General features: G+C 53.5%; 4 protein-coding genes across 12 annotated transcripts in view; 2 read left to right on the top strand and 2 right to left on the bottom strand.

Annotated features, from left to right (window-relative positions):
* Positions 1-3510, top strand: part of SMTN (smoothelin) — a 22031-nt gene extending 18521 nt beyond the window's left edge. For 4 of the 8 annotated variants that reach the window (XM_040463933.1, XM_040463931.1, XM_040463934.1 and 1 more), the window contains one exon: positions 3206-3509. In XM_040463933.1, the coding sequence (XP_040319867.1) occupies positions 3206-3356 (151 nt within the window). In that variant the 3' untranslated portion in view covers positions 3357-3509. Of the gene's footprint in view, positions 1-37; positions 204-3205 lie in introns of all 8 variants that reach the window. The other 4 variants (XM_040463935.1, XM_040463932.1, XM_040463929.1 and 1 more) reach the window with 2 other exon arrangements.
* Positions 3511-3669: 159 nt separating this feature from the next.
* On the bottom strand, positions 3670-6389 carry SELENOM (selenoprotein M). Its single transcript, XM_040463937.1, has 6 exons — positions 6021-6389; positions 4783-4818; positions 4564-4598; positions 4133-4211; positions 3918-4055; positions 3670-3881 (listed from the first exon to the last, which is right to left on the bottom strand). The coding sequence occupies exons 1-6, from the start codon at positions 6138-6140 to the stop codon at positions 3861-3863; spliced, it is 429 nt and encodes a 142-aa protein (XP_040319871.1). The 5' UTR covers positions 6141-6389; the 3' UTR covers positions 3670-3860.
* Positions 6390-13827: 7438 nt separating this feature from the next.
* On the top strand, positions 13828-22867 carry INPP5J (inositol polyphosphate-5-phosphatase J). Its single transcript, XM_040464046.1, has 13 exons — positions 13828-13986; positions 15625-16778; positions 17125-17241; positions 17373-17481; positions 17683-17799; positions 18135-18310; positions 18723-18834; positions 18975-19084; positions 19223-19406; positions 21316-21453; positions 21615-21692; positions 21809-21913; positions 22113-22867. Exons 1-13 carry the CDS (start codon positions 13882-13884, stop codon positions 22617-22619), a joined length of 3012 nt encoding a protein of 1003 aa, XP_040319980.1. The 5' UTR covers positions 13828-13881; the 3' UTR covers positions 22620-22867.
* Positions 22868-22987: 120 nt separating this feature from the next.
* PLA2G3 (phospholipase A2 group III) overlaps positions 22988-25269 on the bottom strand; it is an 8024-nt gene continuing 5742 nt past the window's right edge. For both annotated transcript variants that reach the window (XM_040464053.1, XM_040464054.1), the window contains 3 exons: positions 24942-25071; positions 24716-24832; positions 22988-24066 (listed from right to left, as the gene is read on the bottom strand). In XM_040464053.1, coding sequence (XP_040319987.1) covers positions 23862-24066; positions 24716-24832; positions 24942-25071 — 452 coding nt within the window. In that variant the 3' untranslated portion in view covers positions 22988-23861. The remainder of the gene's footprint in view (positions 24067-24715; positions 24833-24941; positions 25072-25269) is intronic.

Genomic DNA, 25269 nt, shown 5'->3' with positions numbered 1-25269 from the left:
GCCTCCCTGCCCCTTCCCGGCCCCCTACCCTCCCCAGGACCCATGCGGACTGCCCGCAGCTCCTGGACACAGAGGACATGGTGCGGCTTCGAGAGCCTGACTGGAAGTGCGTGTACACGTACATCCAGGAGTTCTACCGCTGTCTGGTCCAGAAGGGGCTGGTAAAAACCAAAAAGTCCTAACCCCTGCTCAGGGGCCCCACGGTGAGAAACGCCTCCTCGCCTACCTGCACTGTATGCTGGAATCTGCTCAGAGGGGCCCAGAGAGAGACTGGGAGGTGGGTGGGAGAAGCAAGGGGACCCCGAGAAGAGCCAGAAGGAGCCAGACATGGCCATGTCTTCTGGTAGTTCAGGGCCTAGCAGGCAAGACCGTTCTTTTAATGGGGCAGTGATGACCCACATGAGCAGGACTGAGATGGAGGAAGCCCAGGAAGGAACCCCAGAGGAGGTACCTGACCCAGCCTACAGGTCCAGGACAGCTATCTGAAAAAAGTGCAAACCAAGCTAGGCTCTGAATAACAAGTTCAGGCTAGAGGAGGGAGAGGGAGTCCCAGGCAGCAGGGTGAGTCTATGTACAGGGCTGGGGGCGAGAGAGATGGAGAGCGTAGCATACATACTCAGGAAGGGAAGGAAGTTTAGTCTGGGTTTGAAGGGGAGAAGAGAAGGAAGTTTAGTCTGCATATGAAGGGCAGAAGGGAAGGAAGTTTAGTCTGGGCTTGAAGAGGAGAAGGGGCCACAGGAGTTTGAACTTCCTCCTAAAGACAGGAGTCATAAAAGATTTCCAAACAGAGAAGGGGTCTGGTTAGCATTCTAGAACAATGTCTGGATGAGGGATGGGGGTGGTGAAGGAATGTGCTAGATAGCTGGAGCAACTTAGAAGTAGGAGAGGCTGACTGATGGATTCAGTTTGGGGGTAGGGGGAGAAGGAGGCTCAAGAAAGCCTACTAGGCCTCAGGTTTGGGCACTGGGGAATTGGTGGTGCCACACTCCTTGGAGAGCTCAAGAGCAGGGCCAGTATAACAGGAAGATGTTTCTGGTTAGGGTTCTGGGTCTTCAAATCAGCTATGACATTTTCTCTCTAGTTACCTTACCTCATGGCTACAGTAGGAATTCAGGTCCTGAGCTAACTGTCCATTCCAGACAAGTTGCTCAGAGAAGGGAGAGAGGTGGCTCAGAGTCTTGGAGGTTTTAGGTCAAGAGACTGCTGGAAACTAGAACTCCATATTCCCTACTTAGAGGCTCTTTTCTCTACCCCATCACTTTTCCCACCCATTGTGCAGAGAGAAGAAAAGTCAAAGACCCAGAGGGAGGGGATTCCCCAAATGAGTCAGGGACAGAGCTAGGGATGTACTCAGATGCCCCTCAGGGCCTGGAGCCATGTGGGAGGCAGCCCACATGTGTACACATCCACCCCTAGATAAGCCGTGCAGGTGAGAGGAGGATGGGTTTGGTTTTGTCTCCAGGTCATATATGGACTTACAAGCTGCTGCCCAGCAGACTGGCCTGGAGGGAAAGGGGCCCAGCCCAGCCCTGATCCAGTTGGAAAGTGTGACTCAGCTGTGCTGTTGCTCGAATTGCCCTCTGTTTGGCCTGTCACTGGGGCAGCTGAAGCCCTGAGCTGTGAGCCCCAGTGTAAGCAATGGCTTTATAAGGTCTCCAGGGAAGACACCAGAGGTGGGAGGGAGCTCCACGCTGGGGAGCCCAGGATCCCTGAAGAGATAGCCACAGTTTGAAGAAACTGCACAGAGAGGCTGCCTTCTTCACCACAGTATAGCTGGGAAAATAAGTCCGGTCTGGGGCAGAGATGCCAAGGGCACATAGCACATCGGCAACAGAGTCAGAAACCCCCTCACTCATCTAAGTGCTCCCAAGGTCTCAAATGAGGCAGAGAACTTGTTGCTATAAAGATGGGAAAGTTGAGTCACAGAACAGGGCAGGGCTTTATCTAGCACACACAGGTGATCAAGGGTACAGTGTGGACTGAAACAGAGGTCTTCTGCCTCCCAAGCTTCTTTATGAAGGAGTCTAGGTGAGCTAGGAATAGGCTCCAGTCCTACCATGGTCCCAGGTTTGACCTTGAAGGCACAAGATGGAAGGTAGTCCTGGGCCCATTGGTGTGTTACCGATAGGAGCCGTTCTTCCCTGTATGCTTTCCCTGCCAAAGGAAACTCCGTTAACGTGGACTTACGGGAGGGGGCAAGGCAGAAGAGGACTTGCTCTGGGAGAGGAGGGGAAATGGAGCCAGGGAGCAAACTCTAGCTTTAGAGCTCTGGGGCTGTCAGTTGCTTAGTAGCTGCAGTCCATTCACCCCAGAGTGGGGAGATGACTCTTCAGTAGGGAAGAGGGGCTCCAGACAGGTGTCAACACCCAGGGCTGGGGCACTTAAGTCCCAGGAGGCCCAGCCTTGTACCTACCAAGCTATGGGAACTGAAACAAATGAATTCTGCTCTGTGACTCAGTCTCCCTCTGTAAAGTATGGCTGGAACTCTGGAGGATGACAGATGGATGGTCCCACTCTTGAGCGTGTTGTAGGTGTCCTGTCTGTATTGCTTGGGACCCTCATCTGCTTCTCCTGCTCTACCCAAGGAGGGGGGTAAGGGTTAAAGAACTACACACACACACACACACACACACACACAGTGTCTTCTACCTCCTGTAGCAGGATTGTCCCCTGGGGCAAGGACAGGGGTTCCTAGGCCTCTCTACAGGAGGTACCAGGCCCGGCATCTGAGAGATGCCCAGAGGGTCACTGGGGCGGGTCCTGGCTGCAGAGAAAGGTGTGCCATTGGTAAGGCCCCTCTGGATTCAATGGCCCAACCCAGAGGCTGTTGCCAGCTGGAGTGTGCCATTGAGGGTATGCAGGAAGTGGCCCTCCAGAGAGAATATGGGTGAGGTCTGGAGTCAGGAACCTCCAGGGCTAGGGGTAGAGACCTGGACCCTGCCCGGAGTGGGATGGGGAATGGCTCTCCTCCCATCTCCACCCACACCTGCTAGGCCTAGCTCCCCATAGTGATGCTTCTAGGCTTGGGTCAGTGGGCCCTGGGGTTTCCTGTCTTCCCAGAAAGCTTTTATCCCTTCACTCAATCAAGAATCTGGAGTTTATGGAAGACCAACAGGCTGCAAGCAGTGAAAAGACCTCCGGATAGAGGGTAGCCACAGGAAACGGGGCCAGCACTGACAAGTACCCCCGTGCCCCCTTCCTGCAGGATGCTGGTGGACTGCGTGCCCCTGGTGGAGGTGGAGGACATGATGATCATGGGCAAGAAGCCCGACCCCAAGTGCGTCTTCACCTATGTGCAGTCGCTCTACAACCACCTGAGGCGCCACGAGCTGCGCCTGCGCGGCAAGAATGTCTAGCCTCCCTGCCGGCACGGCCAGCCTACGGCAAGATGACCCCACCATCCAGGCACCATCCCCTCCCTCTGCGCCTGCCCACTGCTGCCCTGTCTGTCGCGACACCTTGCCCCGCATACACACGCTGCGTTTTGATAAATTATTGGTTTTCAACGACCCTGACTCCTCTCAGCCTGTCTTGGGGGTTGAATGGAGGGTAGCTTGGCAAGGTGTGCACACATCCCCACTCCAGCAGCCAAGTATTTGGGGATGCTGGGAGTCTTAGGGGGGCTCCTATTCCCCACCCTCCCGCAACAAAGAAGGAGTCAAGTCTCAGTTAAGGCTGAAGAGGATTTAATTGAGCTGGGGAGGGAAGAAAGGGGGGTTAGCAAGAACCCCCAACTCCATCTCTGCCGGCTCTGGGACGGGGCGTCGGCCCTCAGCGAGGGAGGTGTTCCCGGGACGCTGAGCGCTTCATTCTGTCCCCAGGGCTCAGGCGAGGGAGGGAGCGGGCCCGCATACCCGGACTTAAAGGTCAGCGCGGGCCGGCCCGCATACCTGGACTTAAAGGTCAGCGCGGGCTGGAGCGCCTTCGTCGGGCCTAGCAGGCGCCCGCAGGTACTCTGGGGGAACAGGTTCGTCAGGCGCCGCCTTGCGGTAGAAGCCGAGCTCCTGCACAAGCTCATTAATCTCCTCGCGGGTCATTTCGCTGAGTGGGATTCTCTTGAAGTAGAAGAGGGAGGTCAGTGCACCTCGCCCCGCCCTTAGCCCCGCCCCCCGTCTGGCTTCCAAGGCCTCACCTCCAGTTCTTCGTAGCGGTGGCCCAGCAGGACTAGCTCTGGGTCTGCCCCTGGGAGATGTTTCATTACCATGTTGTGACTAGAGTTGTTAAGGTGGGTTGTGGTGACCTGAGGCAGGTGGGGTCTCCCACCTACGAACAGAAAGTGAATAGCGCTGCCTCTTTAGCCCAGGTAGGGTAGGGATCCACATTTACATGTGAGGAAATTAGAGTTCAAAGAAGCAAAGGGCCCTCTTTTTCTGTGTCAGTGGCAACCATCACTAGTCAATTTCTCTTGCCTACCACCTAGAAATTCTCTGGCCAGTCACTATCAATCAATTCCACTTGTCAGATGAAAACCATTTGTCATCCCTATCTGTGAAGTTAAGTGGAAGGAGATTCTCCCAGATCCTCCTCCCCACTCTCCCTCCCCCAGAACGGAAAAAAGGATACTATAAAGGGATATCCTGGGTGACGAAGGCCTTCACCTGGGGAAGAACCAGAGCATCAGACCCCAACCACCTTCAAACACCAACAGGAAACTGAAGCCTGCTAAGGTCACACGCCCTTGACTCCCATCCCAGGGAACTTCCCCCACCCAATCTTTGGGATGTTACCCTCCCCTCAAGTTCAGTGGTGACAGAGCTGGAGACCCCTTTCCTTCAAACTTACCTCCTTCAGGCGATTCAGCTGTCATCCCCCACAGGTCTGGAGGGAGACAAAAAGGGATAGGTCAGAAGTCCTTTATGTCTGCCCCAACCACACCCTCCAGACCATTTTACCCTCATCCCAGAGTTGGGTGGGGCTATGGATTACCCCTGGAACAGCAGCTCCCAAGGTATGGAGATGGAGGTTCCTTATGGGCAAAAGGGGGAACTCTGTAAAGATGGGAAAACTGAGGCTTATGAACATCAGGAGAGAGAAGAGCAAGACCAGAGACCCAAAGGGCACTTACCAGCCTTGGGGCTGTTGCCTGCACACCTTACTGACTGTTGACTCACTCCCAATCAATGCCCAAAAGAAATGATTACTCTACTTCTTTCAGGCAGTAGAGACCGGGGCCTGGTCTTTGGCCCCTAAAGCCTCAGGGTGAAGGCAGACCAGAAGTAAACAGCTCAGAATTGCCCTGGGAGATCCCATTAGAGATACTTGCCATCTGGTCCCTATCTAACCCCATGAAGAACTGCCCCTCCATTTGGTTGCTTCCCCAACATGGGGGGGGGTGCTCTCCCCCAGCACTCCCAGAGGGAGAGTGTCACCTCCCAGCAGGAGTCTAGACCCCAGGAACACCCATTCTAGTCTTCCCTCCTCCTCCTCCTCCCCCTCCTTTTGTCAGACAGTAAACTAAGACCCGTAGAGGATCTGTGATGATTCAAGTCACACACAAAACAGGGGCTCTGGCGGGTAATTTCCCCACAGAGGAGGATGAGGGACTACTGCTGAGTTAAGTGTTGGTAATGCAGTTGGCTTTTGCGTGGTGGGGCAAGCGCCCAGAGTCTTCCTTCCCTCAGGCAAGGGAGACACAACCGGAACTGGGGTGGGGGAGGAATTCCAGTAAAAACTGGAATAATGGGAGGATGTAAAGTTGGGCTCCAGAGGGCAAGTTTAGAAGAGTCACAGGCCCGGAGTAGAGTTAGGGGACAGGGCCAGTGTGTCTGGGGACCCGCTGTCCGGCCGGATGGGAAACTGGGGCGGAGTTGGTATTTCCAGGCCGCAAGATCGCATGTCTGGGGGCTGCCACGGTGGGTGCTGGGGCGTCCTGAGGCTGGGGAGAGGGGAGGGATGGTTCTGGCCCTGAGGGGAATTTGGGAGTCGGGAGGGTCGTCGGGTCAAAATGAGCGGTGATTCCAAGGCTAAAAGGCCACAGGGTTGTGGGTAGTGGTCCCTGAGCTAGGGACCAGCGCACTTACCTCTACCCGGGCTCGGGCCAGGCCGTGCAAGCGGTTCCAGTCGGGCCGGAAGGTGGTGACGGCAGCCGCAAGAGCCGCAAGAAGCAGCAGCAGGGGCGGTGGAGGAAGCGGGAGGTGCATCGGAACCGGGCCGAAGATGATCCGCAAGAAGGAGGCGAACCGCTGGGCCCCTGCGCCACGTCTGGGTCCACCGGCTGGCCCCGCCCCCACTCAAGGCCCCACCCAGCTAGGGACCACGCCCCTAGCTGTCGGTCTCCTCCCCAGGGGCCTCTAGCTCTCTCCCAGCGAGGTTCGGGGTCTTCTCTGGTCCGAAATCTCCTCTGGCCCTCAGGGCTCTAATTTTCCAGCCCCAAGAGTGTCCACGCTCCCTCTGCCTGCCGAGAGCGTAGAAGCTACGGCAGGATGAGGCCAGACAATGCTCCCTTACGCCGGCAGGGGGCGCGGGAGGGATGCAGACAAGGGAGTTTCTGGGCCAACCACTCGACTCGAAGATGGGGGAAACTGAGGCTTGAGGAATTCTTGTTTGTGTCTTTTATTGCTTTGGATGAAATTCTGATCTAGGTTTCAAGCCCCTGGAGTACACATGATGGCGGACTGTGCAATGTTACGTACTTTGTAGGGGCTGGGAGGATAAAAGTATTAATACACATAAAGCTCTTTAGAACAGTACCGGGAACATTGTTAGCTTTCATTATTTCATTTCTTACCTCATAAAGGTCCTGTGCACTCTGTTTTGCAAGTTGAGAGACAGGCTTAGAAAAGTAGAGCGATGAGGTTGTGGATCTGGGATTTGAACCTGAAACATCCCTGTGCTCATCTCATCAAACCAATGATGACTGGATAAGGACACCACCTCCCCTCTTTAAGCCTGAGGCAGACACAGCAAATTAATCACGGTGCTCTTTCTTGTTAAATCTAGACTGGGAACAGAATCCTTCTCAACATCAAGCCAAAGCTGCATAATGACTTTCATAGACCTTTAGGCATTTCTGCCTTCCTGGGCCTTTTCGTCCATTAAAATAAATAAATAAATAAATAAATATCCATTAAATATTGCATTTTACAACTGCTTTGATTTAAAAAAATGAATACAATCTTGACTGGATTAATTATATGTTTTTTTCTTTTAATTTTAAAAGAAATGAAAATTAAAACATATTCATAACCTCTAAAAGTGTCATGGGCCCTAGACACCGAGCCTAATGGATGAAGTCAGGTTTCTTTGCTTATACCCTGCTATTTCACATTCATTGAATTGATTGTAAAGATATAATAATAATAGGATTAGAGTTGTTATTTAATACCCATTCTTTGTAAATACATTAGGGGCTGTAAATATAATTAGTTTTGTCCAGACTATTGACATGATAAGCTATGTCTAACACTCTATTTACTGCTGTGGAAATGTGAATTCATCCGAGTTTTCTGAGGGGCAATTTGACTCAACAAATCAAAACCCTAAAAGCATTTCTTCTACCCAGTCATTCCACTTGTCAGAATTTGGCCCAAAGTAATCATCAGAGAAGGGACCAATTGTTAGGTTATCAAAACATTGTTTACCCAGCTGTGGACTTCGGGGTCCATGCTCTGGCTCAAATTCTGATGCCCAAGGCATGGGCAGTGGTGTCTGTGGGAGGAGCTGCTGAGTGTCGCTGGGCACTGGATTCCCTGTACCTTCCGGCTTTCGCGTTTTGAGGCATGGATTTATGGAACAAAAAGCAAAACTGGAGTTTCCCTGAGGACGAGAAAATTCCACCCATGGACTGCAGCAGCCCCTTCTGCCCAGAAGTTTCTAGACTACTGGCATGTCCTACAGATTTCAGGTGTGCCATACCCACCTCTACCGTTGTATAAGCCAGTTTTTTGCAATAAATCTCTTAATGTATGAAAAACAAACAAACAAACAAACAAGCAAGGGAACCCAGCTGGTTTAGTCAGTAGAGCATGCAACTCTTGATCTTTGGGTCATGAGTTCGAGCCCCACATTGGCTGTGGAGCCTACTTAAAAATAAAATTAAAATATTAAAAATATATATTATTTAAAAAAACAGAAAATGACTGTTTATAATAGTGAAAAACTGGAGTCACAACCTAAGCATGTCACATCAAGGAATGAGTTAAATAAGTGATGCTACCTCCAAAGGATAGAAAATCATGCAGTTGTTTTAAATGATGCAGCATAGTGTTGAATGACATGGAGAATGTTCATAGTTATGGTATTAAAAAAATCAAGCTATAAAACAGTAATATTAGTTGGGAGTTGTGATGCTCTGGGCTGCAAGTCATTGAAACCCCAAGTTAAACTGACTTAAACAATAAATGAAATCTGTTGGCTCAAATAACAAAAAAATTTAATGGCAGGGAGGGCTTCAGGTGAGTTTTGATCCTGTTGATAAAGTCACCAAGACCTGATCTCTCTCCATTCTGCTTTCCATAGTGTCAGCTTGTCATTAGGCCAGTTACCTGCATGGTGTCAAGATGGCTGCCAACAGGACCACAGGCTTCTTTATTCATATCTAATTAAGGGAAGATGATATTTTTTGGTAAACTTCTCAGGAGAGAAAGCAAGCTTTCTTTCCCAATAGCCCTTAGCAAAAGTCTTCTTATATCTCACTAGTCCATACATGATCCAATCATATGGCTAGGGGAATGGAAATTGCTCATTGGCTTAACCAGTTGAGACCCATTCCAGAAGCCTATCAAGGATATGGGCTCCAATGGATGTTGTAGCATCAACAGAGTAGCCAACCAATTTTATAAAATACACATATAAAGATACATATGCCTAGACCGAATAACAGAATTTAGAAGGAAACACCCCAAGAAGTCAAAATGGTCATCTCTTGGTAGATGAAATTACAGGGTGAATTTTTTCTCCTTTATACTTTTTCCCATATTTTCCATAATAAATATGTATTAGCTAAATATAAACAGTAAACATTGTTTACAAAAATAATGGGACAAATGCCATGGGTTCCCTCAACCTTACCCCATACCTCAGCAAGAGCCTCAGAGTGGCTGAAGCCAGTGGTCCCATGGAGCCTGTGGCTTTTCTGCTGACAGAGCCAAACCTCAGTGCCTCATGGGCCCACGTTGTTCACTGGACAGATGCCAACAAACCACTCTCATTGCATTAGCCTAGATGCTGTGGCCTAGAAGGGCCACAGCCTGGGCTGCTGAGGGTTGACTAGCCAGCCAGTGGAACCAGTGGTAGAGACACTGGCCATAACAGTACCGGGAACATTCTGGCATCAGTACCCATGGGAGGCCCAGAGCTCCCAGAACAGATCTCTGCTTGTAAACCATGCCCTTAAGTGGCATTTTGTAATCTAGGCTAGCAGTTTTCCTCAGATGGGTCTGGGTTTGGGGTTTTGTCTCTGATGGGGTCAGACTCAGGGTCTGAGGCAGCCCTTAGCCTAAGGCCAAGTTTAGAACTGAATCTGGGACTGGAGTCAGGGCAGGGCTCAGTCAATAACTGGGCTTGGGCCTCAGTCAGTGACCAGGATCAAGGCTCAGTCTATGACTACACTCAGGGCTCAGCCTTTGACCACATTCCATGCACAGTCTGAATCCAGGGCTTAGTGTGCCACCAGAGTTGTGTGACCTGGGGTCAGAGCTCATTTTGAGGTCAGGATTCAATCAGTGATTTGGCTCCGTGCTCAGTCTGTGTCTGAGACCATAGCTCAATCTGCCACCAGGTTCAGGGGTTAGTTAATGACTAGACTCAGAGCTCAGTCTAGACCTGGGGTTGGGGCTCAGTCTTAAATCAAGGGTTAGTCTGGACTGGGGTTAGAATTCAGTCTGTGACGATGGCTCAGTCTTAGGTGAGGATCAAGGCTTAATCTGGGTCTAGAATCAAGGTCTCAAACTGGGATCAGCCTCAGGGGTTGGATCAGCCTTGGGCCCCAATTGGGTTTAGTACATGTGTAGAGTCACGGTTCAATCTAAGACTTTGGTCAAGGTAAGGTATAGGCTTAGTCTTGGCATGGGATCAGGGCTCAGTTAACACCAAAACTAGGGTTCAAATTGGATCTGGGATCAGGGCCAGGGTTTAGTCTGGCTCTATGCACAGTTCTGAACTCCAGAAAAGCAATTTCTGGATACATGGGAGCCCAGGGCAGGTCAGCCTGCAGGAAACAACAGCCCCCAAGCAAGTTTATATTCTTGCAGTAAGCCTCCCCTTCCTTGCCGAAGCCGGTGTCCTAGAGCCTTCTAACCTACATGGCTCTGCTGCCCAAGATCCCCTCGCACCAGAATAAAAATAGCCACTCACTTCAGAGCAGCTGACAGCGGGTGCTGGGCTGTCTGGGAGGAGGGGGAGCTAAAGAGAGGGAGGAGGGATGCCTGAGCTCAGCTCCAGCTGTGTGACCTTGGGAAAGTCACTCCTTCTCCTTGAACCCATTGCCTGTGGGGCAGAATGGGAGGTGAGGATGACACCTGTGCTCTCGAGAGGGTGAGAATGAGGAGACAATGACATAACACGTGGCACCTCACTCAGTACCAGTAAGGAACCTTGGAGTGAAGGGAGGAGAAATGTTCTTCTGTGCCCTGTATACTTCCTTCTCAGGGAAGACCTCCTTAATGCTTACCTCTTCCACCTTCCCATAATACCCTATGGCACACTGTACATCTCCAGAGATTTATCAGCTAGTGGCCACAGTGTGACTTCCCTTACTGTGGGTCTCAGTCAGGGTGGTCAGGGAGCAAAAGGAAGGAGGGCACACCCTTTTGTACCATTACCATCCTCAGGTGCCCTTGAGAGGTGGCTCAAGGAAAAGGAATAGGAAAGAGAAAGTCTGCCTTCCCTGTTTATGGTGGATTTACTCTGAGCCAAAGGACTATGAGGGCACATATCCAAATTTTGCGCGCTTTCATAGCCCAGACCTTCCATACTCCATTCTTTTGTCCCTGCTCCTCCCTCTGCTTCCCAGGACACTTCTCCTTTTTCCAATTTGGCAATATTGACTCTCCTTCAATGAAGGAATTCAACAGTCACTTCTACGGGGGAGAATTATTCACTCCCTGCCCAGGAACCTTACTCTTTGACCCCTACTGGCTGTGTAATCCCTAGAGCTCAGTTTCTTCCTCTGTCAAATGGGGATCTTATTACCAACCTCACAGGGTTACTATGGAGAGTAAGTGAGATAATTTGTCAATCATCAGCTCCCTCCTTTCCTATTCCTGACCTAAACAGCCTGAAGTGTAGCACTAAGAGTTTCCAAGAGGGGGTTGGACAAGATGTACCCTCTGCCTTAGTGCACCCCCCACCCCGACTCCCTTGAGTGAAAGGAGGGAGCCAGGAGGGGCCTTTGGAGACAGCCATCTCCAGGGGGGCGGTTCTCCCTGGCAGCTGCCCCCAGCCTGCCGCCCGGAGCCCCAGAGCCTGTTATCAACCTCCTGAGTCATCACACCAGGAGCTCAAATATAGCTCTCACCCTGCTCCCTTCTCACCCAGGGTCCGCCCCCCCCCCACCTCCTTCCCCTGGCAAAGCCACATCTGGGTCTCAGAGCCCCTTTCCCTTCCCCCCAGGAATGTAACTAACACTGGGCCACCAGTGATCAGTTTCAGATCAACCAAATGGGCAGGTTGGAGCAGATAATGATGGTGATATTGATGACGATGATGGCACTGGTGATGATAACTTCAGAGCAGCTGCCCTTACTGAGAGCTTGCTTGTGCCGGGCTCCATGCTAAACACTTCATATGTGTTATCTTGTATTTTCACAGCAATCTTAGGTGGTATGTATCATTTTTATCTCCCTTACACAAATCAGAAACCGGAGTGACCTCCCTAGGTAAGTCAGTAGCAGGGCCAGAAACAAAATCCCCTATGGGATCTGACTTCAGGGAGAGAAGATGATAGAAAATCCTGGGCTGTCCCGCAGTGTGCAGGAACGCTCTTCTTGCTCATTTGCATGATATTTGCCTGGCTTCCGAAGGACATTGATGCCCCTGTCCTACCCCTGGATGGCTGAGCCCTATGACAGATCCCAGTCCCTGCCCCCACCCCGCTTCCGGGATTACATCCGAGGCTAGTACTCATGGGGGCCTCAGCTTTCTTTTCTGTACAATAGGAGTCAGAGGACTGGGCAGGGTTAAGTTCAAATTGTCCTTCCCTCTTTAGTGGCTTGAGCACCACCACCATGTCCACTCTCACCTCTTCCTTCACCACCCCCTCCACCTTCACTTTCAGCTCTACCACCATCTCCTCCTCCATCAACATAACACCCCCCACTGTCTCCCTGCCCCTACCTCTCCTTCACCCATTACTATCACCCTCATCACCATCACCACCCTCCCTTCATTCTACCACCTCAACCATTGCCAACATCTATAACCCTTATCACCTCCACCACCTCCATTTATACGAACCATCGCCACAGTCTCCATCATCCGTGTCAGTCCTCCACTTCCAACATCATAATCATGTACATCACTATCTCCACCACTACAGTCACCTCCCCGGTAACCATCACTTCCACCACCCTTCATCACCCCCAGATCCTTTCTACTCCAGGGCCCTAATGTGACCTGGGCCTCTGCTGCTGCAAATCCCAGCCTCACAGAGACGCTGGCCTGGAAACACAGACTAGACCCAGAGACTGTCAAGCAGAGGTGGGAAGCCCATCCAGGAGAAGGGGATGAGGCATCTGTCCACATGGCTTTCACACAGGGGCCACGTAGTCCCATGGGGATACAGAGGTGACTGTTGACCAACAGAGAGCTCTGGGTACAAAACGCTGCACCTTTTCTTCCTAAACTGAGTGAGATCACTCCTCTTGGAACAATTGAGCAATTCCAGAGGAATCAGGATTTCAGGGGCTGCTTAGCAGATAAAAGTGAGAGAGGGAAAGAGGCAGAAGCAGAGGGCCCACCATCCTCCCTGGCCACCTCTGAGCCCTGTCACGCATTCACTCTTCTCACTCAGTGATTGAGTCAACCGCTCATTCAGCAAACACTTCCCCAGACCCCATGCTGAGTCTTGGCCTTCTAAGTTTCCCAAGCCTATATTTGACCTGCCAGTCTGTTCCCCCACTGCTGGGCCTTTCTCCACCCTAGTTCCCTACCCCCAGATACCCCAATTGGTTCCTGCGGGTCTTGGGTCACTGAGAAAACTCCCTTTCCTCACTGAAACTCCCAAGACCTCCCCAGCTCACCAGGTGACCTTGAGCTAGTCCCTCACCCAAACCACACCCAGCGAGTGCCTGAGAAGAAAGATGAGAGGGGCTGGCCTGTGGAGGCAACCTGGGCTGGTGACAAAGTGTTTGCAGGATAGCAGGGGGTGGTGCTGAGGCTGAAATGGGGGGGGGGGGGACTCCAGTGGCTGGAGCCTGAGTGTCTGGCTCTGGGATGGAAAGGATCAAGCCAGGCTGGGGCAGGCACCAAGGCCCGAAAATGGGGCAAAGGTGGGGGCCAAGGCAAGCCCTGGGCTGGCAGGGAGTCAAGAAGGTTGCGGGATCATGGCAGGGATTCAGGTGCCTCTGCCATCCTGAAAAGGGTGCTGGCCTCTGAGCTACCTGTCTCTACCTTATCCTCAGGTGTGTCAATATCCTACTCTTGAATAAGGGCCAACCAGGCCTACTGGCAGGAGGATGGGGCAGACAGACAGCCCCCTCCATGCTGCCAGTTGGGAACCAGGCCAGGCCAATGGGCACAATCTCCACCCTGCCCCATGGCCATTGCAGCCTCAGCAGTCAGCCTGAAGGGTTCCCAGAAGGTAGGCCACCTCTAGGCTGGGAAGTGGGTGCCTGTGTCTTTAAATTCTCAGCAGGTTGAAACGGCTGATGACATCACTGGTTCCCGGGAGCGGAGGAGCTAGAGCCAGAGCCGAGGGAGCCCGGGCTGCTAGGGGCTGCAGACATGGAGGGCCAGAGCAGCAGTGGCAGCAAGAGGCCAGGGACCCGGGCTGGCCTGCGCCCCCTGCCCATGCCCCATGGGGTTTCTCAAACTGAGGCACCTTCCAAGGTAAGACCCCTAAAACCTAGCCCTCCCATCCCTGATCCTTGGTCCCACACACCCCCACGCACCGCAGGCACCCTGGTGCCCCTGGCTGAGGGGCTGGCACTCTCCTTTGCCCACCAAGCAGGGGCTAGGCAAACAGGACACTTTGGGGGCTGAGAGGGCAGTGATGGGACACCCAGAGAGAGATGGAGTTAGCCATAGCTAGGAGCCCCCAGGAGAGCCCTAGACTGGGTGTCAGGGAATCCAGCTGTGCTCCAGCTTTGCTGTGTGACCTTGGGCAAGTTGCTTGTTCTCTCTGAAGCAATGCAAAATGAGGAGGTTTGTCTTTGTCCCTGAAGACTAAAACGGTGACATCTGGGATGTCTAAGTTGTTAGTGCTGGAGGCGGTGTGGTGGTTGGGGGGACACTTGGAGCCAAGGAGGATGCCCAAAATGCAGCCTCAAAGAGCTAAGTTTGGGGAGGAAGGTGGAGGCAGAGTTTCAGGTTCTCTGAACCGAGAAGGACACTGGACACAGACAAAGCTGCATGTCTGGAGGCAGGAATGGGGCCACCTCAGGGCGAGTGTAAACCTTCTGCTCTCCCTGGCAAAGGACGTTTTATCCCGTCTTCTGGAGACAGGGGCATCAGAAACAGAGGACAGATGGGAAGGGGGAGAAGGTCCCAGCAGGGCCTCATGTCCCCCCACTCCACCTGCCAGACAAAAAGAGGGTACATGCTTGCCTGTCCTCAAAGGTAGGGGAGATGGGGAGAAGGTACAATTTGGGCACAGAGAAGTGCAATGCCAGGATCAACAGAATCCTGGACTTTGAATGTTAGAATCACACTTGATGAGAATGGATGATTCCACGGGCTCAAATGAAATCCTAGCAAATGTTGGGGTCATAAATGCAGAGACTATGAGACCAAGGCTTCTCAGGAACAAGGTGTGGCCAGAGATCCTTCACCAAATTCCTTCATTTTATAGACAAAAACTGAGGTCTTGGGCAGAGAGGTGCTTGCCTAAGGTCACACAGAGCTGGGCTTGGAATTGACATGGCCAGTCTTAGTCCTGGGGTCTTGCTCCTACATGGAACTATGGGTACTGATGAGGAGGACAAACAGGAGCACGACCGAGGAGTTCGGGATGCTTGGCAGTGATGAACCTGAGGGTTCCTGGGTGCTGTGAAGGGAAGGAGGGGTATTTAATAAGCTAGACCCGAAGTGTCCAGAGAGGACAGATCTGGGGTGTCAGGTCAGTACCCCTTAGCCAGGAGAGCAGCAGGAAATGCAAGGAGCGTTGCCAAGGGAAGATGGCTTCAGCCCTCCAACGCTCCAGCATGACCAGGGAGTTGGTGTCAGCCAGGAAGGCAAGGAGATAACCCTTAGGTTCAGGCTCACACCTTGCCTCCTTTGAGTTGGGGTCTTAGTTTCCCCATCTAGGAGAGGTTTCAGACTTGAGGGAGGGGATAAGTTTCTGCATCCTGTTTCCTCCCAAAATGAAGGTGATTCACAGCAGAATGGATTGAGGTGAGAAATTAGGAAGAACTTCCTTGCAAAGATGTGCGTTTCTTAGCTAGATGGAGTTGACCGGGGTCTCTATGGAAGTTGGGGCCCAAGCCCCTGGTTAGGGCCACCCTAAGTCTTTGACTTGTCTTCTGCAAGGTGGACTCAAGTTTTCAGCTTCCAGAGAAGGAGAATGCAGCCCCAGTACCCTCCGAACCAAGATTGGCTCTAGCACCTGTGGGGCCACGAGCAGCTAATCCACCTTCCACAGAGGGGCCAAGGCTGGCTCTGGTGTCTCCCCGACCCATCCTGGCTCCGCTGTCTACCCCTAGCAGGCAGAAAACCGCTCCTGCCCACCACAGTTCCAACCTGGCTCCAACGTCTGTGGGCCAGTTAGTCATGCCTGCCCCAGCTGGGCCGAAGCCTCCTCCAGTGACCTCAGGCTCAGTCCTGCCTCCAACATCCCTGGGGCAGCTGGTAATGTCTGCTTCAGCAGGGCCAAGGCCTCCCACAGCCACTCTGGGGCCCAGGCTGGCTCCAACATCCAGGGACCAGAAGCAGGTGCCACCTGCCTCCGTGGGACCCAAGCCAGCACTCGCTGCTTCGGGCCTGAGCCTGGTCCTGGCATCTGAGGAGCAGACACCACAGCCCCCCTCCAACTCTTCCCCAGTTTTGTCATCTTCTCAGGAACAGGCCCTGGCTCCAACATCTGTGATACCAACCCCAGCCTCTGTGGGATGGACACCTGCTAAACAGAGGGATGCCCCAGCCCCTAAACCTCTCCCCTCTTCTGAAGGGCATCTCCAGCCTTCAGCTCAGACATCTGGTCCTTCGGGCTCCACATCCTTGATCCAAACACCCCCAGACCCCCGAATCTCCCCCTCATTCAGAGCCCGTCCTGAGGCCCCCCGCAGCAGTCCTGAGGATCCTGTCCTGTCCCGGCCACCCCAGACCCTGCCTCTGGATGTGAGCCAGAGCCCTCCAGAGCCTACTACCCGTTCCCCAGGACTTCTGTCCCCCACCTTCCGGCCAGGGGCCTCCTCGGCACAGACTGTGCCCCCACCTCTGCCCAAGCCACCCAGGTCTCCCAGTCGTTCCCCCAGCCGCTCTCCCAACCGCTCCCCTTGCGTCCCCCCAGCCCCTGAGATGGCCCTCCCCAGGCCTAGCACCCAGGGGGCAAGACCTAGTGGACACCTGAGCCCCAGTGTTCAGCCCCAAGAAACTCCAGCTCCGGTCACCACCTCCCCTTCTACATCCACCTCATCATCCTCTTGGTCAGCTCAGCCTACCTGCAAGAGCGACCCTGGCTTCTGGTGAGGGGGCCCTCTCCCGAGGAGGGTTGGTGGGGCTTGAGCTCCAAAAGTAGCCATTCTTCTAGGGTGGCTTACCCTACACTGCCCCAATTTATTTCCCTGAGGAAGACTCCTTGCGGGTGCTGTGCCTACTGTGGGATCTTTAGAAGACAGCATCTCCTGCTAAGGGACTTGCCCACCCCTGCCTCCCTCCGGGAGAATCTAATAGGAGGGATATTGGGCCCACAGTCCTTCTGAGAGCTTACACCCACGCCTGCCTCAGTTTATTTCCCCAGAAAGAGCCCTGTGGGAGGGAGATTGAAGATGAGGGAGTGGTGCCCAGTGATAACCCCTCCTACACCCCCAGGATCACTGTGGTCACGTGGAACGTGGGCACCGCCATGCCCCCTGACGACGTCACATCCCTCCTCCACCTGGGCAGCGGTGGCGATGACAGTGAAGGGTCGGACATGATTGCCATTGGGTGAGGGGGCAGGGCATGTGGACCCCGCTCCTGAACCCCTTATGCCTCCCAGAGCTTTGCCCATGGGAGGGGCTTCTAGGGCACTCCCAGACCCATAGCGACCTCATCTCCCACCCTGACCCCACCACCAGGTTGCAGGAAGTGAACTCCATGATCAACAAGCGGCTCAAGGATGCACTCTTCACAGACCAGTGGAGTGAGCTCTTCATGGACGCACTGGCACCCTTCAACTTCGTGCTGGTAATGTTTCCCTCAGCCCCTGGAAGGGTGGAGACCCCTGGACTCCTGGACCCCTGGACTCACCGTGGGGCCTGCTGGGCCTCTGTTGCCAGGTCTGTGAAATAGGAGGATGGAGGAGCAGATCTGAAAGACTTGGGGAAAGGGCACAGTGGGGCGGGAGAGTTGTGTGGGGTCCCTCAGCCACGTTGCCTCTCGCCGCAGGTGAGTACTGTGCGGATGCAGGGCGTCATCCTGCTGCTGTTCGCCAAGTACTACCACTTGCCTTTCCTGAGAGACGTGCAGACTGATTGCACACGCACTGGCCTGGGAGGCTATTGGGTGAGCATGGGAACAGCCCTGGAGGGGACAAGGCCCCAAGGGGTCTATAGATTAGTTCCCTGGTCCCCCAAGCATAGGCAAGGTCCCCTCCCCTTTGTCCACCTCTTACCCTGAGGTTTACTTCTCCCCAACCCCGCCCGACACCCCACACCATTTTCTAGACCCAGCCCTCTTTCTGTTCCTGACCCATCCCAGTGTTCCGATCCTTTCCTAGAACACACCCCTCTCTAAGCCTTTTCTAAGGGCTGGCTGGCCTCGCCCCTCTCTTGCCCCGCTCAGTGCCTCTTCTATTTGCCTAGGCCCCACCCTTGACTCAGTCCACCCTGTCTCCCAAGGGCAACAAGGGTGGAGTGAGCGTGCGACTGGCGGCCTTCGGGCACATGCTCTGCTTCCTGAACTGCCACTTGCCAGCGCACATGGACAAGGCAGAGCAGCGCAAGGACAACTTCCAAACCATCCTTAGCCTCCAGCAGTTCCAGGGGCCCGGGGCACATGGCATCCTGGATCACGAGTATGAGAGCTGGCAGGGCTGGTGAAGGAAGGGTGGGTCTCAGAAGACAGAGTACAAATACTTGGCCACAGGAACCTGAGGGCCAGCCTGGGTGGACCTTGTGGGGGAGAGGCAGAGCCTATGGGGGTGGGTGACCACCTAAACTACATCTAGGAACACCAATGCTGGTAAGTTTGATGGTGGGGCAGAGCCTGCTGGGTGGAGCTTTGCTGAGGGGTGGGGCCTTGCTGAAGGCCCCAGAACCTAACTTTGTTCTAGATCCACATCCCCCTGCTGCTCCTTGGCAGGGTAGATATGCTGCCACCCACTCCACCCACTGCATCATCACTAGGGGCATCCAGTGCTGTCGTTGGATGGGGGTAGAGAAGGATCTTTCGCCCCATGGACCCTCCTGACCCCCACCCCTGAACAGCCTCGTGTTCTGGTTTGGGGACCTCAACTTCCGCATTGAGAGCTATGACCTGCACTTTGTCAAGTTTGCCATTGACAGTGATCAGCTCCACCAGCTCTGGGAGAAGGACCAGGTATAGAATCCCAGCCCACACCCTAAACACCAAGCACACAGAGCATGACTGGACACACTTTTGTATCCTCAGCTCTTGCCCTTGCCTTCGCCTGCCCTGTCCAAGCTGTTGTCCAATTCTGCCCTTTTGGACCTTCACAGCTCAACATGGCCAAGAACACCTGGCCCATCCTGAAGGGCTTCCAGGAGGGGCCCCTCAACTTTGCACCCACCTTCAAGTTTGATGTGGGTACTAACAAATATGATACCAGGTGAGCTCAGCACTGGGACGAGGTGGACACGTGGGCTGAAGTCGTCTGGATAGGGAAGAAAGCGGGGCAAGAAGTAAGGCTGGGGGCTGTGCCTCAAACCCTATCCCCTGAAACTTGGGTCACCCCTGCTCACTGCAGTGCCAAGAAGCGGAAGCCAGCCTGGACAGACCGTATCCTGTGGAAGGTCAAGGCTCCAAGTGTGGGTCCCAGCCCTTCAGGACGGGAAAGCCACCGGCTCAAGGTGACCCAGTACAGCTACCGTAGCCACATGGAATACACAGTCAGCGATCACAAGCCCGTGGCTGCTCAGTTCATCCTGCAGGTGAGTCCTGGCTTCATGTTCCCCTCATGACATCCCCAGGTCCAGCTCAGCATCCCTTCATGGGGACATCCCCATGGCCCACCAGTAATCCCTTGCACCTGCCTTCAGCAGCATCCATTCATCATAGCAGAGTGGGAGTGGGTTATGATCTCCATTTTCAGATGAGGAAACTGAGGCTCAGAGACACAGCATCATACCAGGGTCACACAGCTGATAAACAGAAGAATTAGGATTTGAACCCAAGCTAGCCTAATTTCAGAGTCTGTGCCTTTTCCACTAATCCCTAACTCTGTTCTGAGAAAGGATTAGGGCAATTTATGCTAAAATTCACTTTATATATTCATATAATAAGGCCAGCAAAATCAAAATGTTTATTCAGACTCCATATAGTTTTCATTCATATTTATTCATTATTTGTTTATCATTTTACTATGTGCCAGGTGCTATAAGTGAGGTAGTAATGGGGAGGAGGAGTAGAGACATGAAAAATACAAAGCTAAATTCTAGTTACTATAATTTAACATTGTGTTTAGGGTTGAGGTCTCTGGTTGGCAAAGTAAAAAGGAGAAATGCTAGAATGTCAGAATGGGACCTGAGAGACCATGTAGTCCAACACTCTGTTTTTCTATGGGGGAAAGTGAGGCCTTCCAGTGGGGTAGGCATGTACCCCAAGCTGCACATACTCTCAGCAGCAGAGGAGGGTAGATCCCGCCTGTCCAGTCCTGAAACCCAAGTCTGGGCTCTCCGATTCCCTTGATCTGATAAGAGGGAACCCTGCAGACCAGAGAATGTTTTCCCTGGTAACTTTGTCATGTGGTCAGTCAGTGGGCCATTGGCCAGTATCCTCAGCTGGGAATGCAAATCTGCCCACATCTGGCCTCCCATAATCTTTGGTAAGAGACTTGGGTATGAAGTTTAACCTTCAGTCAGGAGCCTCACCTTCAGAACCACTCCTTCTGGGTGACTTTTGAGTGCCACTCCTTTTGGGTACCCTGACCTCCCCTCCTCATCAAGGACTCTGACCCTTGCAGAATGTTACCTGTCGAGCACCTAATACATGCTAGTCCCTGTGGCTTTGTCATCCCTTTGAATGCCTTAGTAGGCCCTGAGATATCAAAATTCTCCTCCTAGTTTTACTGGTGAGGAAAATGAGGCTCAGAGAACTTAAGTCTCTCATCCAAAGCAACACAATCAGAACGGGGCTTAGTGGGAGTTTTGACCTGCAAGGCCCTGGAGAGCGTTTCTAAGAGGCCACCCCAGGCAAACCTTCTGTTAGGAACCTAGGGACAGGGAGAAGATGTGCTGGTTTCTTCTGGAACAGCCTGGCTCAACAACTGAGGAGTGAGGGAAACCTGAAACCACATAAACAGGGGAGCAGACAAAAGCTGGAGGCTGACACACCATCTGAGTCCTGAGGGACAGAGAAAGAGCAATGACAGAAACAGGGCTACACTATTCACTTCAAAGCTGTATTCTTACTCCCTTACGAGGCTATGGGCATAAAGAGCCCTGGGCTGGAGGGTAGAAAGCCTGGCATTTATCCTAGACTTATTCTTTTTTTTTTTTTTTTAAGTTTATTTATTTTGAGAGGCGGGGAGAAGGGGGAGAGAGAGAGAATAAGAGACCGAGAATCCCAAATAGACTCCACATTGTCAGCACAGAGCCCGCTGCAGGGCTTGAACCATGAACCATGAGATCATGACCTAAGCCGAAATCAAGAGGCAGATGCTTAACTGACTGAGCCACCCAGGCGTCCCTATCCTAGACCTGTTTTGCCTCAGTTTCCCAGTCTGTAAGGTGGTTTCAAAGACCCTTTATCTCAGCCTATTTTTGCTGACTCAGGCCCAAGGGCCCTAGGTACATGGGATACTCGAGGGTCTCCCCTGATGTTCCCCCTGCCCCTGGGCAGTTTGCCTACAGGGACGACGTGCCGCTAGTGCGGCTGGAGGTGGCAGATGAGTGGGTGCGGCCAGAGCAGGCTGTGGTGAGGTACCGCATAGAAACAGTGTTCGCCCGCAGCTCTTGGGACTGGATCGGCTTGTACCGGGTGAGAAGGGCAGGGATGGTCAGTGACTCAGGGAAGGGAGGGCCTGGAAGAGCAACTGGGTACCCAGGGGGAATTACTGGCTTCTCCAGAGTTTGTTGCTACACTGGGGGGCCACTGGAGTAAGGTGATAGGAGTCATAACCCTGATTCCTCTCGCCCCAGGTGGGTTTCCGCCACTGTAAGGACTACGTGGCTTATGTCTGGGCCAAACATGAGGATGTGGATGGGAACATCTACCAGGTACTTAAGGGGAGGGGAAGAGTGGGAGGAAGTCCCTGTGGCCCTTGGGCTCAGGACTTGGCTTGGTCAGTCTTTGAGGCTGACCCCAACCTGGGCCTATGCCCTGGGCCCATCAGGTGACCTTCAGTGAGGAGTCACTTCCCAAGGGCCATGGAGATTTCATACTGGGCTATTATAGCCACACCCACAGCATCCTCATCGGTGTCACTGAGCCCTTCCAGGTGAGTAGGTCAGACTGCAGGACCAGGGGTACTAAAAGCCCCTGTTCAAATGTCACCAGCTTCCACATTCTGCTCCATGATCTCCTACAAGTAGCCTAACCTTCCTGGGTCTGCCAATGGGCAGGGTTGGAGTGGTTCCAAGATGCCTTGAGTGGCTGGTTGGGGAGTGAGACAAACCAGTAACCAACCTTCCTCCCAGATCTCGCTGCCTACCTCGGAGTTGGCCAGCAGCAGCACAGATAGCTCAAGTGCCAGCTCAGAGGACGAGGATGACAGTACCCTGGAGCTGCTTGCACCCAAGTCCCGCAGCCCCAGCCCTGGCAAGTCCAAGAGACACCGTAGCCGCAGCCCGGGCCTGGCCCGCTTCCCCGGCCTTGCCCTGCGGCCTTCATCCCGTGAACGCCGCGGTGCCAGCCGCAGCCCCTCGCCCCAGAGCCGCCGCCTGCCTCGGATGGCCCCTGACAGGGTCAATGATGGTAGCAGCCGGGGCAGTAGTGAGGAGGGGCCCTCTGGGCTGCCTGGTCCCTGGGCCTTCCCACCACCTGTGCCTCGAAGCCTGGGTTTGCTGCCTGCCTTGCGCCTGGAGACTGTTGACCCTGGTGGTGGTGGTTCCTGGGGACCTGATCGGGAAGCCCCAGCCCCTCATAGCCTGTCTCCCAGTCCCCAGGGCCGGCAGGGGCTAGAGGAAGGGGGCCTGGGGCCCTGAGGATGGATGGGCAGATGGGCCCAGGCAGTCCCCACTGTGCCCCAATCTTCTGCAAACCCACCTGTGTCCCTCTTGCTGCTGCTCCAGCTTTATCCGCACCTGCCACTGTCTTGGCCAGGGGTGGCCATCTGGGGTCCCCCAAACTGAGTCCCGGCACCTCAACTGTGACAATCAGCAAAGCCCTATTGGCCCCCATCTGGGATGGGGGGGGCAATCCTGGAGGTCATCAATTAGAAATTAAATTCTCCAGCATCACTCCTGACTCCTTCCTAACTTGTTAGCAGTCTGGGGGTCGGGGTAGTCAGAGGATCAGACTCTAGAGGAAGACGATGACAGATCTGACAATTACCAGGCACAAGCTGTATATATACATTACACATGCCATCTCTTTTAATCTGCACCACAACCCTGAGTTGTGGTATTGAGTTCAGTGCACTTCTTAGACCCCTTTCACAGATGGGCAAACTGAGGCCTCCAGGAGGTGAACCTCTCCAAATCAGACACCTAACCACAGTTTGGCTCTATGTTACAGGGAGGGAACATTTACAAGGTGCTAAGCACTGTCCATGTATTGGTTTACTTAATCCTCAACAATCCTATGAGGTAGGTCCTGATTACACCCTGCTTTTTCAGAGGAGGAAACTAAGGCTCAGAGTCAGGGAGGCCCCTTGCACAAGGACACAGAGATTTGGGCCAGGGCTGGGCCAGGAAGGGCATGGCAGCTGTTAAGAGAAGGGATCCCCCAGGGAGAAGAGTTAGGAAGCCCTCTCTAGCCACCCTCCTCTTTCCTGGATTCAGACACAGGCACTTCTGTGATATCCCATCTTCTGACCTACTGTCTCAGGCCTCAGCAGATAGGTGCTGGGGTTCCTCTGAGCAGGGTCTTGAGACACGTATTAATTTTGCGACCTGACGATACATGTACCTCTTACTAGTACCTCCTGAGGCTGCTGTAGTAGGTTACCCTTTCCCCATTCCCCAGAATGAGCCTCTTGAACACCACATCCAAGCACAGAGGGGTTGTATCACCAGCTCAAGATTGCTCAGCACAGCAGGAGACGTGGTCCAGCATTTCAGCCTTGCTCCCTCTTCCCCCCCATCCAGCCTCCTGGCTGTCCACAAGGGCCTGTGCTATGCTTCAATCTAACACATGGAGAGTAGGCCAAGACCCCCAGGGCCTAGCAGAGCCAGGAGCAAGGTCCAGTTTGGTGCCCAGGAGAGCTGGAACTGAGGTCAGTGGTTCTAGGATTTCTGCTGCCTGTCAGGTCTCCAGGCTTCCTGGGTCAGCTGCAGACACCGGTCATAGAATGACATGGGGGCTCTTGGGTGATTTGAAGGCCATACCTGCCCCTCATCTGTGGTCACACCCCAGAGCTGGAGTCGCCTCTGCTGAAGTCGCTGCAAGTGCCGAGCTGACACCTTGATGGCCCTAGGGTCTCTGAAACAGCTGTGAACGGAGAAAAGTGGGGCAGGTGGTCATGGCTGCCAAGGATCCCACTCTGCTCTGCAGACAGGGGGACCGAGGCCTAGAGAGGAGCAGGGCTGGCGCCAGGGAAGGGTGGGTTACATCTAGAAGGGGGCAGAATAAACCTGGGCTAGCACCCAGAGGCCCCAGTTCTGCTGCTAGCTGGCTGCAGAAACCCGGGCCAATCTGGACCTCGGTTTCCTCACCTGTGAAAAGGGAAAGGTAACAAGCAGCTTTCTCTGGGAATCAGAATTGAAATGAGATTTTAGGTTAAAAGCAAGAGTTAAGCAAGTAAGCCTTTTACTGGCTGCCAGGCAGGCCTTGGGCTGTATGTGTCACACACGCCATTTCCTTGGCTTCTACATCCATTTTACAAATAAGAAAATGGAGACAAGGAGAGGTGACTCAACTTGCAACGTCACACAGGAAGTGAAAGAATCAACATCAACCCATATGAACCAACTGCAGAGCTGAACCTGGAGCACCAGGGAGTAGGGTATGATGAAAATGGAGCTCAGAGGTGCCCTAACCCCTTTCTCCATCCCCTTAGTCTTGGCACACATCCCCATCCCCACAGGCAACCCACCCCTTGGGAAAATGTCCCCTCCCTCCTGGCTTTGCCATGACTTACCCTATGCCCTCAGCACAGTCCAGTGGAGGGGTCAGCTTGAAACAGGTTGTGCCTAGCAGCTCCCAAAGTACGCTGGTGCCTGCAGGTGGGCTGTGGAGCCTCAGGAAGCGTGCCAGGCTGAGGGCAGAGGCAGGATTAGGCTAGGGTAGTGCTTGGCCACCCAGCAGCCCCCTCTTAGTGACTGGCAGCAGGCTTCCCACCCCCCAAGGGTCCAAGCAGGCCTCACCGGCGTGTGCAGTTGCAGTGGAAGAGGGGCTCATGAGCACTATTGAGCAGCTGGAACTTTGTTTCCTGAGGCCCGATCTGCTGCTCACATTGATCCAAGTGGCGGAAGCTGCGGCAGGCTCGGCGGACATCTGGGTTGGGGGAGCATGGTGATGAGCATAGCCTAGTCCCCAGCAAAGCCCTCCAATGTCCACTGCCATTTAGGAGGAACATAGGCACATGTGCTCAAACACAGTGTCCTCGTGTCTCATGCCCTTCGTGCCCTCAGAGTGCCACACACATCACACACACACACACACACACACACACACACACACACACACACACAC

The sequence above is a fragment of the Herpailurus yagouaroundi genome, unplaced genomic scaffold (genome assembly GCF_014898765.1).
Source record: "Herpailurus yagouaroundi ecotype Mexico unplaced genomic scaffold, PumYag 428, whole genome shotgun sequence".
Classification (NCBI taxonomy): Eukaryota; Metazoa; Chordata; class Mammalia; order Carnivora; family Felidae; genus Herpailurus; species Herpailurus yagouaroundi.
The sequence above is the reverse complement of the archived record's forward strand: the minus strand, read 5'-3'. Positions and strand labels throughout refer to the sequence as shown.

What these genes read in the sequence shown, in the direction of transcription:
- INPP5J (XM_040464046.1), top strand. Translation starts at nt 13,882, where the DNA reads ATGGAGGGCCAGAGCAGCAGTGGCAGCAAGAGGCCAGGGACCCGGGCT. An exon ending in CTGCTCAGTTCATCCTGCAG is followed by an intron (nt 19,407 to 21,315) that starts GTGAGTCCTGGC and finishes GCCCCTGGGCAG; the next exon opens with TTTGCCTACAGGGACGACGT. An exon ending in ACTGGATCGGCTTGTACCGG is followed by an intron (nt 21,454 to 21,614) that starts GTGAGAAGGGCA and finishes CTCTCGCCCCAG; the next exon opens with GTGGGTTTCCGCCACTGTAA.